Below are 13752 nucleotides of genomic sequence, written 5' to 3'. Positions count from 1 at the left end.
TCTTTAGTTAAATTATTATTGATTCTAAATTTCACTTAATAACAATATGTTTAATTAAAATTATTATTTTTTTACATTTTGAATTTACAAAAATACTTTTAATAAAAAATTTACTAAAATACCCTTAATAAAAATATGTTTAATTAAAATTTTTATCGATTCTAATCTTTTTAAATTTACTAAAATACCCCTAATAACAAATATCTTTAATTAAAATTAACATTATTTCAATTAAATTTACTAAAAAAGTATTACTATTATCCAAATGAAAGTTACAAAGAAGTCTCAAAAGTAAAAAATTACTAGCACTAAGAAGCATATATGCACAACTCTTATACAAGAACACAAACACATCAACAAAATGAAATCAATATTACGACAGACAACCTCACACATAGAAAAATTATTTCAATTATTGAGCGTGATGTCTTCTGCCCCATTGGTTCCACATTTCTTGTTCAAGTTGATCTCTCTATCTACTCCAAGCATCACTCGTCTCAAGATGGTGGATCATCTCACCATCTACTCCAAGTATATTTTGATCTTCTATCTCATCAATAGGATCCACAACCATCACTCTTCTAATATGATTATGCAAAAGACAACAAACAGTTATAATTTTTTCTTGAGTCTTAATAGAATAAAATGATCTTTCTCTTAAAATTTTCCATCTTGCTTTTAATATTCCAAATGCTATTTCAATAATATTCCTAACTTTACTATTATATACTTGACTTTTAATAATATTTAAAAAATATTATCAAATTATATTAAAATGTTACTTATGTAACGGAATAAGGGCCTTTATATACCTTTTTTTCCACGTCATAAGGGGTTGATAATTAAATCCTCTTCTACTCAGGACTTATAGGGATGGTTAATTAGTTTATCGGGGGATATAAAATAATATGAAACTAACTAGAAGTTAATAGCACTATTTAAAGCATTTCAAAAGCTAATAAACTAAAATGAGTGAAAACTTAAGCAAACTAATTGTGAAATGCTGTATATGGAAGAAATAGCTAGCTATTACTTAATTAGTAAATAAATAATAATTAAAATGAATAGCAGACAGATTGAAATGTGAAAACTTGGATCATAAATGGAAGAAATAGTTAGTTATTGCTATATGGCAATTATGTAGGAATCACCAACATATATATACATAATGAATGCAGAGTGTTGGATTAAGAAATCTATATGCCAATTATGCTAATGGAATTGTTCATTATCTCATACCTCACTTCTTGGAAATTCAAGGGTACATTATTATATATTTCATACTTTAGTCATTACTATTTATTTTTTATTTCTTATAATTATTATTAGCCGAGTTTGATCTGATTCACATTACTCTTTAGTTCAACTTTTGAAGCAAGAGGATCAAAGGTATCCAGACTTAGTTTAGTTAGTAGGTTCAACTTAAATTTATACTATAAGTTTTTCTATTTACATAACACACAAAATAAAATAAAAATCTTTTGAACTGAAAATGACAAACATTAAAAAAACTTGAGACTAAATAATAGCAAATTTTATAATAATCAACAATAAATTGGAAATAAACAAATACCTCAAGAGGTGATTTGGCTATGGAAAGTGAAGCGAGTAGCAGAGTCCCATCCATGGCAAAAGAAACCTAAGTTTCTCCAAACACATGACAACAAATAAGAGAAACTAGAAATAAAACCACTAAAGATAAATTCAAAGAAAAATAAAATAAAATAAGTAATTACAATTAACTGAGACTCCATACCACAAGACTAGTATTTGAAAAGAAACTACTCCAAACTATTTTAAGAAATGCAATGCATGATGCTAGCAACATTCACCATAAATTTAGGAACCAAATCATCAACATAGAAAACAGAGATTCAATCAATGAGCAAAAAAAGATAACTGCAGGGAACCAAATTAAATTACATATACACTACTATCCTTCATGTGATGAAGATATATTGCTTTTTTGTTCCTAACAACTCAAAGAATCACAAAAAATACTCATCACTTTGAGGATCTGTCATGAATTCATAACCTAAATTAGCACACTGAGGATCAACAGATGGTTTACCTGCATATCGACAGTGACGATGACGATAGCTAACATAGCAAGTAGAGGCAACAATAACGAGCAGCGATAATTCAGATCTTGATCGAAATCAGCAAAAGTTGAAAAATTGAAGAATTCCGTGAATAGAAAAAAATTAAAGAAGAAAGAAAATGCTTACTGAAGTAGAGAGTGAAATCGAAAATTTGAATCTGAAGGCGGAGCAAGAGATGATTGAAATCTGAGGAAGAGCGAGATAGGATTTACAGCGTTCCACAGCGGGAGGAGGATTGCGAGTGGTTTCTATCTTCAGAGGGCTCGTGCGTGGTTTCTATTTACCCTTCATTGAGGATTTGTTTATTTGGGAGTGACTTTTAATTGACAATAGATAACACTTCTAAGAAATTTTTTAAAAATTAACTATATTTTCTAACATTTATAAATAAATGTTACTTAATATTTAATTTTATGACCATTACTAATACTTTAACAGATGTTAAAAGAAAAATGTTACTAAATGTCCAAAATGTGGTAGTGGCTTGTGAGTATTTCATATTAAAAAAATTCTTGAGCTGTACTGGGTTGATTATGTGGATTAAACTCACTCACATGATATTTTTGTCCTCTATAAGGTGCCAAAAATCCTTCACAATTCATATATTCAGCATCACGTAAGTAGTAATGACCTAGTGTGACATATAAAATTGAACAAAATTAATGAAAGATCAAATAGTTACTTTGATAACATACTAAAGTCTCAATAAAAATACCTTGGAAAACACTAAACTCATTGCGAAATAGTGCATCTTGTAATACCCTAGAATCCGCAGCTGAACCCTCCCAACCCGCCAGTACATAGATAAATTGCATATCGGGAGCAACCACTCCAAGCACATTGGTTGTTATGTCACCTTTTCTATTTTGATATCTAGGCTTGTCAGCCTCAAGGACATTGACTTTGATATGAGTACCATCTAAGGCTCCTAGGAAATTCTAAAATCCAAAAAAAGAGATCAATTAACTCAATCCTAAAGCACACCAAGCATATTAGGTTTAATAACGTTAGCAAGATAAATTACCTTGAACCATTTCCATCGTTCATCCATTCTATCCTGGCTAAGTGGTTGAGGTTTCTTCAGTAAGAGATTATGACATCTCAAATTAGCAAGCAATACATCATTAAACCACCTACTAATTGTTTCTTCAGAACTCACAAATTGTCTCTTTATTACTCTAATTTTGACATCATGTGCTATAATATGTAAAAATATGGCAACCATTTCTTCCACACCCATATTCCTACTTGGTTCTAACTTTCCAATCACTTTAAGCATGTTACACAATGCATGAAAGGTACGCCTATCCATTCTTGTATTTTCTATACATGTTAGATCGCTAAAATAAATAATCCTATCGACACTAACATCCCTTATTACTTGCCTACTATAATTGTCATTCCATTTTCTTTTTTTCTTTTCTCAATTCTAATATAATCAAAACATAACAAATCATCAACAACTTAACCATAAGGTCATTCATTAATTCGAAATGTAAAATCAAGCAAACAATAACTCTCATCTTCTGTTTGGGATCCATTTTGTAAAAAAAAATATTAAAATATTTAGCCAAAGGAATTTACTATTTATTTATTCTATATAATGATTACTATAGCCGGCTAAAATGTGGAAAGAATAAAGGTAAGAATTACCACTTTATATTTTCCAAAATCCAAATACAATGGAATTCAAGAAAAATATATTAAGCTAACAAAATGAAATAAGAAAATCTTCGCACAATTTATGAACTGCATTCTTGTGATACCTACTAAACCCAATGCTATGAGTAGATCATATGCAATTTAGACACCATTCTAGCAAGAGTGCTTAAAAAAGAGAAGAATTGGAAAAGGGGAATTTTAATTTTGTCAATTCATAAACAGCAATTACCACTGGTAGATAGCAACAGAGTCAACTTATACGGAATATTAGCTTTACATAAATATTTTGATACTGAATACACAAGGTAAAGAAATAAAGTATCTACTGTTGCTCCAAAAAATCAGAGAAAAAAGTCTTTCAACTCGGTTATTATAAGCAAAATTCACCAACGAAATTTAGAAGCAAGGAAGGGAGAAGAGTAAGATAAAAAAATTATATTAGAAATAATGTATTATGGTTCAGATCAGAACACTTACGAATCTGTGAAGCTGATACACTGGTGTAGATTCACTGTATTTGTCTCTAACCAACCCAATCTCGTTTCTCTGAACAAATAACAGAGTTCAAAAAATGACTAACCACTCAAATTCAGAAACACTTTTAATAGTGACAATCAAGAACTAAAACTAAAGCAAATGAATTACCAAAAGCAAAGTAAGAAAAACAAACATTACTTGAAAATGCACACACACAAATATAGAGAGACAGAGACACATTATTACCAAATGGAGACATTTCAATGACACAAAAGCATTGACCAATGAAGTGAGAAATCATGGGAGACACCCATTTCAGAAAAACAGAAACTTCAAACAAAGAAAAGGGGAGGGGGAATCAATGAACTTGTCGGTTAATCTATTTACTCTTGTACCCTTTCAAGACTTCACTCAGTGAAGAGTATAACTATAAGAGAATCACTTTACATTTTTTTTTATCCAAAGTCAATCAACTAAAAGATTAATGCATTAAAATTGATTGTAGTACCAAAATTTACATTTTTTCTTTTTGAATTCATTTTTTTATATATAAACTAACATTTAGATTTATCAAATCAAGAAAAAATAAATCAAAGTTCATTGTGGTTTAGAGAATTTTACATGTACATTAATGGTAATGAGCTAATGCTCGTTCACCTAGTCATCCTTCAATCTAATTCAAGACTTTATTCAAATCACTTGAATCAAAACATTAACTGCACATAGGAATCATACAAGAGTCATTCCACTCTCGAATTGTTGTTAATAAGAAAGAAAAGAACCAATGATCACATATCAAATTTAGTAATAGCAGTATAGAAATATCAGTTCTCAACAAATACAATTACAACTGATCCTTGTTCTACTAAGTAAGTTGGCTAATTCAATTTTCAAACAGTCTAAAATATATCAACAAACAAATAAACCAGAATAAATAAATTGAAGAAGCATCGGAGGAAAACTTAAAGGGCTTCTTATTATATGCCAAAATCTGTAAACATGTAGATCGAATAATTGAACAAACTTGCACTATCATACGAAACTGTAACAAATATCACCAGAACATACAAGTATACCAGAACATGCACACCAAAATACATTTTAAAACTGGAAAACTAGATCCTACAGATCCAGTAGTTGAAAATTAGATTGCCACCAAAACAACTTTACATTATTTCTAGTATGTAAAATTCATCAAGACAGAATAAAGAAGCAGAGCAATAGTAATGCAAGCTTAGTAGTGCATTGTAGCATGGCTCATGAAGTACACAGCACGAAAAGTCAAATTAAGACAAGATTAAGCATGTAAAAATATGTTTTTGTCAGATTCAAGCCCAATTAAGCATGTAAAAATATGTTCAAAGCTTAAACTCTTTATTGAGGCAAATCATCAAACATGTTGTTTGCATGCTAATCACAAAGAGCGTATAAAAAATTAAGCAAAATAAAAAATAACTAATCAAATTAGCAGTCTATTGCAGGAAATTAGTGTAATATGATGTAGAAAGCATAAAAAGAACCCAAACCTTAATGAGAGATTCAAAGAGAATTTGCAGAGATAAATAATGCGAACATGAACTTGAAGAAGAGAAGGAAACCAGTCTTCCGTTTAGGGTAACGGTGGCGCCGGTGTAGCTCCGATGGCGGTGGCGTTGGTGAAGCCTCCACTGATTTGGGAAAAAAACTCAAACCTTAATATGAGATTCAAAAAAAAATTCACAGAGAAAAGCAGTGCGAACATGAATCGGAGAAGAGAAGGAGAGGAATCTTCTATTTAGAGTAATGGCAGTGCCGGTGCCGGTGCCGGTGCCGGCTCCAGTAGCGGTGGTGTTGGTGAAGCTCACTAATTTAGAAAAAAAACTGCTCTGCTAGGATTTAGTTCTTCAGAAAAAAATAAAGAAGTGAAATATAGTATTAAATAATAGAGGTAATTTAGTCTTTTTGTTTCATTATTTACGTTCCATTCCCATTGGAATGAAAGATAACGAGGGAGGAGATGGAAATTCAATTCCAACCAATAAAAGTTACCTTAGAATGTTTTTTTTAACTTTGAACCATATATAGGAATTTCATATTTCCACTTAAATTTTCTGGAAATGTTCTATAATTCCCCCAATCACACACACCCTTAAGGACCGTTTCTGGTTTGCTCCCTGGATGAGATCTGCTAGTGTTGGAGCCAAAATGGAGATTATTTGCATTTGAGATACCAACCTGCTACTTAAAAAGGATGTTATGATGCTTACAATAATTCCTAATGGTTTAAGGGATGAAATCCTCCGGTATGATCTTAGTGGAGTTGGAACTTGTTCTCGTCTTTGGCGTACTCGGGTAGCGATGGTTATTCTTGGCTGCTGCACCGTGCTGATGATTGGGCATGGGAGGCTGGGTTTAGGAAAATTGGTGGGAAAGAGATTCTGTTGAGACCTTTTTTCTTGGTGTAATGGAAGATTCCCATAGACAAATAAGGACTATATTGTCCTCAGTTCTAACTTGATAATTAAAATAGTCCCTTCATTTTTAAATTAATTAAAATGATCCATCAACTCTAAATTGTAAATTAAAATAGTTTTTGCGTCAATTGCCAAATTAACGTTAACAAAAATGATACGATAATAATTAAAATATTCCATTAGTTTCTTAAATTAATCAAAATAGTCCTTCAGTTTTAAACAATAAATTAAAATAATCTTTTTATCATATTTGCAAGAATGTCAAACTCTTCTTTTTAGTATCTGAAAATAGAACTTTTACCATGAATGTAGATGAAAATAGAGTTCATGAACCTTAAATAAATAAATAACTAACAATTTATTTAACCAAATCTTTCATTAACAACTTCCCAGTATAAATGGCTATATATATTCAACCCGAAGAGTTTTGGTTGCAAAAGAGGGTTATGTAAGTTGCAAAACAAAGTTATACACAAAAAACTAAGTATTTCACATAAAATTATCACAAAAAGTCAAGTTGCAAGAATATAGTTAAACCCAAAATTCCAACATTTACAATACCAAATAATGATTAATAATGATTAGACAATTATCCCAGTTTCATTAAATTAAAATATTCCTTATGTATTTACATACCTTTCGGCTATCTCACATGAAACACACCCATTCTCCTTGTAAAATTCCCCAGGTCATGGTGCATGAGCTCTAGAAACTACGTTCAATTTATTTTATCTTGACATATACAATAACAAAGATATGGTTGTTTAAATCTTGTCTAATTGCTGACAATAATTAATCTCTATGTTAAGTCTTCATGAATGCACCATTTAAGTCTGTTAGAGACTTACAACTAGCCTTGAGCCTCCTCTTACACCCATCAAAGCATATATATATATTCTGTGAAATATTGGTGGTTTATCAGTTATCGAAAGTACTCCAACTTGAATTGTTAAACCTAGATTGCTCTTCAGAAGCTCATTTGCATAATCTTAAAACCATCTAATATCGCTCTTTCATAGCTCTATCCGCTATCTTTCTAATAGCACCCCGTGCCTTTGTTATTGTTGCACTAGGGATCTTTACTGCACACTTGGATTTAAACCACCCAACAACCTCACTATGCTCAAGTGTTGGATGCTTTTGCAATTTTCTCACAAGTTGTTGCGTAGCCCAATTTGTGTTTGCAGCTCTATTTGCAAGCTTCCTCTCTCGCACTCATAATTGTCATTGAACTTCTTGATTTATCAATACTGTTGTACCTTGTTAATTGATGCATACATAAACCACAATTGTCTGACTTACAGATTAAACTACCTTTGCCATCATCTTATCATTTTTCTTGTACACAATTAATCTCCCGTTTTTTATAATATACACTTTTACTATCTCTTTGAATGCATGCTTGGAGGGAAAAATAGTCCTTTCTCTAATCTGACTGTTGGGAATAGTATACCATTCCCACTTGAGAAAATACATTTGACAGAGAAATAAAATAGACACAATCATAACACAAGAATTTAATGTGGAAACTTCAATTACCGGAGAAAAAAATCACGGCCGTTGTCAAATGACAACCAGAGAATATCACTATGTGAAAATTGTTACAACACATAGACTTCTTTTTCTCTAACACCGGCATCCCAGTACACTCACACTCTCTCAAAGCAAATATCTAACTACACCTCACAACACTCTCTAATCAAAGAGTACGGAAAATAAAAAATCAGATACAAATTTAAAGTGTTTCTGACTGGTACAAAAACAAATGGAGAACTTAGCGTCATATTTATAGCCTAGACCACCCACTCCATTTGCTATCCTAAGCAATGTGGGACTAATTTAACCAAATTCTAACAATCTCCACCTTGATTGAAATAGTCACACATCTTCAGTTTCCATTGTCAACACTGACAATCCTTTGCTGCCATTGTCTATACCGACAATCATAGTTCAGAGAACTATCATACTCCACCATGAAAGTATACTCACTTGGAATTAGACCACTCCAAGCATTTCGCCTTGGTACAGATCGAAACCTTGCTGAAAATTCATGGTGCAACTTCCAAATTGGTTTTTCCTAGAAGTTCTTCAGCCATCGACCTAACTCCGCCACACACCTTGCATCTCAACGCTAACCAATGCCCGTGTGCAATTGTGGACCCAATTGCCACAACTTATCCTTATCCATGGCAGTGCAGTAATACCATGAGGATACTTCTTGTCTTCAACGCCTTGTGCAAATCTAATTATATCAACACATCCTTGACTTGTATTTGCCACAAGCCAAAATTGATTCTTCCATCAAATTTCTCTATTTCAAGCTTCACAGCACTTGAATATCCTGACATTGTTGCAATCGTATACTAGAATAGTATAACTCAACTGTAGACCATGCACTAGGAAGGGTCCCCAGGAAAGAGAGGTGGGTCACAATGGACACACTTAAATACCAAGTCTTTCATTAGCCAGAACCTTTCCAAACTGCACTCTCACAGTGTCACACTGCCTTCCAGCAACAACAACAGCAACCAAAGATCAACCTCAAGCCACAAAACAAAATTCTTTTCTGATGTGAAAGGTCAGACTAGGCTACAACCACAGAGCATACTAAGAATAAACCCCACCGAACTGAAGCTCTGATACCACTTGTTGGGAATAAGACACCATTCCCCCTTGAGAAAACACATTTGACAGAGAAATAAAATAGACACAATCACAACACAAGAATTTAACGTGGAAACTCCAATTACCGGAGAAAAAAACCACGGCCATTGTCAAATGACAACCAGAAAATATCACTATGTGAAAATTATTACAACACATAGACTTCTTTTTCTCTAACACCGGCACCCCAGTACACCCACACACTCTCAAAGCAAATATCTAACTACACATCACAACACTCTCTAATCAAAGAGTACAAAGGAAAAGAAAAAATCAGATACAAGTTTAAAGTGTTTCTGACTGGTGCAAAAACAAATGAAGAACTTAGCTTCATATTTATAGTCTAAGCCACCCACTCCATTTACTATCCTAAGCAATATGGGACTAATTTAACCAAATCCTAACACTCACTTGTCCAAACTTTGCCTTTCCATTGAAAGTGGAGTAAAGAACATGAACTCATCCTCTTCTAAATGAGCTACTTTATCCGCATCTGCTAACTAATCCCGCGTAAACCACAGGTTATTCTTTATTAAAGCGCATTTTCGGCGTGATCTCATGGTAGTCCGAGTGATCATATTCAATTATTTTACTTTTTATTAAGTTACTAGCAGCTGCATTTTTATTCATCAATTCTCTTCTATTTAGTTAGAAAGGTTTCCTTCTGAGTCATTGCTGACGGTAGCTTCTTCATCAAAGGGTATGGATAGCTTATACAAGCTATCTTTGCTGTCATAGTCAATAAATAAAAAGACTCATTTCATTATGTTCATGCACATCTTAACAAGGAAACATTTGGAGTGGACAATTTTGGTGGATACAGATTTTGGTAGAAGATAAGATAGTTCATCTACATTTTAACAACATAAATAATTAGGAAAATGCTAAGGGGACAATGATTTTGTTGAACAATATGAACAACCACCAATCAAATAAAAACGCATTACACCTCCAAATTAAACCTCTAAATTTTAATATTAAAATAATCATCCGTATACTAATAAAATAAATATCCGATATATCTATTATTTACATTATTTAATATTTTCATTGTTTATCTATACTTTTCCGAATAATTAAACTGACATTACTAAATCACTAAATCAATGGATCATAATATATAAATGCCTTGCCCACATTAAAATTGTTCAATATCTACTAAAGAACTACTGGTTTTTCTCTATTGATTAAAAAAAAAAAACTAATCATTGATAGGGGCAGATACAAGAATCTTACAAAGAAGGGCCAAAACTTAAAATTTATATAATCAAATATTGTATCATATAGTATTGAATCATATAGTTGGTGACGCTATATTCTTTTATAGAAAATTCTACTAAAAAATAATAATTTTATATTTAATATCATTCATAATAAAAATACTTTTAAAAAACTCATATATCAATTTTTGCCTAAAACTTTAATTTTTATCCTTTATTATTATAAAGAATATAGCATAAATAATATAGATTAGATGCTCTAATACTTTTAATATATGCCTTTAAAATAAATTAATGAATAAAATATGTAAAATATTCATATTAATAAATTATTTATTTAATATGTTATTATTTTAATATCATAAAAAATAAATAAATATTAAAATTATTTAATTTTATGTTTATACTTTTCTACTATTTAATTAGAATTTATTAAAAAATCAAATATTTTTTTATATGATAAATGTGAAAATTAAAGGGGGAAAATAAAAGAATATTGTAAAATAAATAAATATAATAGATATAAAATAAAAAAGCGTGAATAGAGAACTCCATTAATAATATTCTCTAACTTTTGTATTTCATTATCTTTTTGTTCATTCATAATATACTTATTTATAGGCATACACCAACAATTCTGAGGGAGCCTTACTTGATATTGATACATGATCTGATTTCCATGATCGACTATATATATGTGATTTTGATATATAGTTTGAATTTTAAGATTGACCAAATTTATTATGTGGGGTATTGACTTTCATAACACTTCCCTTTATATGTCGATAAGGATATGCCTCATTAAAATTTTATTAAAAAAATTATTAAAAAAATTTTAATAAAAAAATTATAATATCCCTTATGATAAGAATTGTTTTATTAAAAATCTGTAAGTATAATACCCACACTTTAATTGGTCTTAGAATCACTCACTCATATAAATGACGCTATCATATTTTTCATCTCTCAACTTCACTAACACTCATGAAATAATAGAATAAAAAAGGATTTCACATAATCATATCTTTTTTCATTTCATGGAACATACAATACACAAGGCATATGTATCTTTATATAGGCATTGCTTCCTACTAAAATAATAATTTATAAATCACAAATCAATTTTGTAATGACTACCATTTCATGAGTTGGCTTTATGAATCATCTTTCAATTTGTATTCATGTAGTTTCTATAATCTTCTAATTTCAATTCAATTTGATTTTGAATTCTTCAATGTTGTAGAATGTTGTAGTTATACTACTCTCTTGAATGTTCTCAAAAATCTTCAAGCTTCCAACATCTTCTAGTAAATAGATGATTATTGTTTTCAACTCAAACTTTGCTTCTTCAATTCTTTAACCTGTAGGATTACCATGTGTTCATAACACGCAGCGGAAGAAAAGAAGGTAATCCTAAAGATCTATTTTTGTGTTTAAACTTTATTCCAATAATAATATATAGATCAGATCTAAATACCTTTAGACGCTTTAGTAAAAACTTTATTATTCGATTGTACAAAGACTCTATGCGTATCCACACCGAAACCAACATTTTGCTGTCAACACTTTGACCAATGGATATCTGATCTAAATTGAGAACCTCTTTGCAACTCTTTGCACACCATAAAATTCTTCTCCAAGAATTAGGCTCACATACATTTATGTGTATAGAGGTAAAGGAATAAAACTTTTGTTATTCTCTCTTTATTCTCGTTACTTTTCTGTACTCTTGACGTACATATATATAGTATGAGATTTGTTACTAATTTTTAATTTTGATTCTCAATTCAAATTTAAATCATATCTTGAAATTCCAAATCTGAATCATTCAAATTTTATGAATCATATCATAACTCAATTTGAAAATAGAATCAGTTAGGATCTCATCCAAATTCAGAAATAGAATAACTAATTATTCTCAAATCTCATTTAATATTCTCAATTATCATACTATTATTATATTCTTGGTGCTAGCAAAGAATATAATAATATTCCATTTGAATTAATATAATTATTTATTTGATCAAATCAAAATAATAATTAAATAATTCTATAGCAAAGGTTAGAACACTCGTTAGTGTGTGACCCCATAGGTTCAATACTAAGCGGGTAGTAAATTAGTCGTACTAAATTTACTAATCAATGTTGGCGTCTAGCAACACTCCTCAACGACCCGATAGTATGACGTAACATATTTTTACTAAGAACCTTAGAAGAACAAAGTATAATTTCTTCCATCTTTTCAGCTCTTGGTTAACCCTTAGAGTATGGTTTAATTGTCAAACTCTAACATGTTACCATTATTATAATGAACTGTGAATGACCTAAGAAACTCATTTCTTCATTCATTCAATCTCCTTGACCAAGGTTTTATTCATCTCATTCATTATAATCATAGAGCCCAAACTCTTTACCGAGAGTTGACGGATTCCTTATTGACTGATCATTAATTCTACAAGTATTTAAATCATACCCAATATCCATTCAACTAGCATCCTAGGGTATTAGGTGTCCGGAATCAAAGTATAATAAATACGTTGTTAATTACTATGATAGTCGCAGGTCAAAGGAAACTCTATTATTATGTTCATCTTGAGAATTTCCTATTGACAAATATGCGTCAATTATAACCATTAGGAATTCTCAAAGTGAGTCAATTCAATGGTCATATTTTTATATGCACCATCTATATATATAATTTAATAAATGAGATCTATTAATCTTCATCCAATGAAGACCATTATATATATATATTGATCTTTCCGAATTATTAATGTCCTTTTTAATAATCCTATGACCAAGAACAATTTAGATTAAATTATAAAAGATTTATCTCTCAATATTATGATCACTATCACAATGATAAATCTCTAAATTTAATCAAGGACCTTATTATATTAACATTTTAATATAATAACAATAACAAATTATTTGACACATGATTGATTGAATTGTGGTCATACTCCTTATTCCCAACATAACCATGTTTCATGAAGATTCTAGTTCATACAAGTTGATTTAAAATTTTTAATCAACATTGCCTCCCTTAAATCAAACTTGCAGAATTAATCATTCCAAGCATCTTCTTCAATTTGGAAAATAACTCGGTCTTTAATGGCTTTGTAAATATATCAGCAACTTGTTCTTCAGTTGAACAATACTCGATCACAACTT

At 30.5% G+C, this 13752-nt stretch overlaps 1 protein-coding gene and 1 long non-coding RNA gene across 2 annotated transcripts; both read right to left on the bottom strand.

The window, feature by feature from the left end:
• Window positions 1-210: 210 nt before the first annotated feature.
• On the bottom strand, window positions 211-2411 carry LOC112697225 (uncharacterized). Its single transcript, XR_003151155.3, has 3 exons — window positions 2229-2411; window positions 1574-1639; window positions 211-581 (listed from the first exon to the last, which is right to left on the bottom strand). It is a non-coding gene; the product is annotated as an uncharacterized lncRNA (long non-coding RNA).
• Window positions 2412-2602: 191 nt separating this feature from the next.
• On the bottom strand, window positions 2603-3414 carry LOC112729766 (protein ALP1-like). The gene is made up of 3 exons (XM_025779942.1): window positions 3127-3414; window positions 2818-3040; window positions 2603-2733 (listed from the first exon to the last, which is right to left on the bottom strand). Exons 1-3 carry the CDS (start codon window positions 3412-3414, stop codon window positions 2603-2605), a joined length of 642 nt encoding a protein of 213 aa, XP_025635727.1.
• Between the last annotated feature and the right edge of the window lie 10338 nt (window positions 3415-13752).

This window comes from Arachis hypogaea, chromosome 1 (genome assembly GCF_003086295.3).
Source record: "Arachis hypogaea cultivar Tifrunner chromosome 1, arahy.Tifrunner.gnm2.J5K5, whole genome shotgun sequence".
In the NCBI taxonomy this organism is placed as follows: Eukaryota; Viridiplantae; Streptophyta; class Magnoliopsida; order Fabales; family Fabaceae; genus Arachis; species Arachis hypogaea.
Note: the sequence above shows the minus strand (reverse complement) of the source record. Positions and strands in the feature narration are given on the sequence as shown.

Coding starts and splice junctions, on each gene's coding strand:
- LOC112729766 (XM_025779942.1), bottom strand. CDS start 3,414: ATGGATAGGCGTACCTTTCATGCATTGTGTAACATGCTTAAAGTGATT. Junction 3,041..3,126: donor AACGATGGAAATGGTTCAAG/GTAATTTATCTT, acceptor TTTGGATTTTAG/AATTTCCTAGGAGCCTTAGA. Junction 2,734..2,817: donor TGAGTTTAGTGTTTTCCAAG/GTATTTTTATTG, acceptor ATGTCACACTAG/GTCATTACTACTTACGTGAT.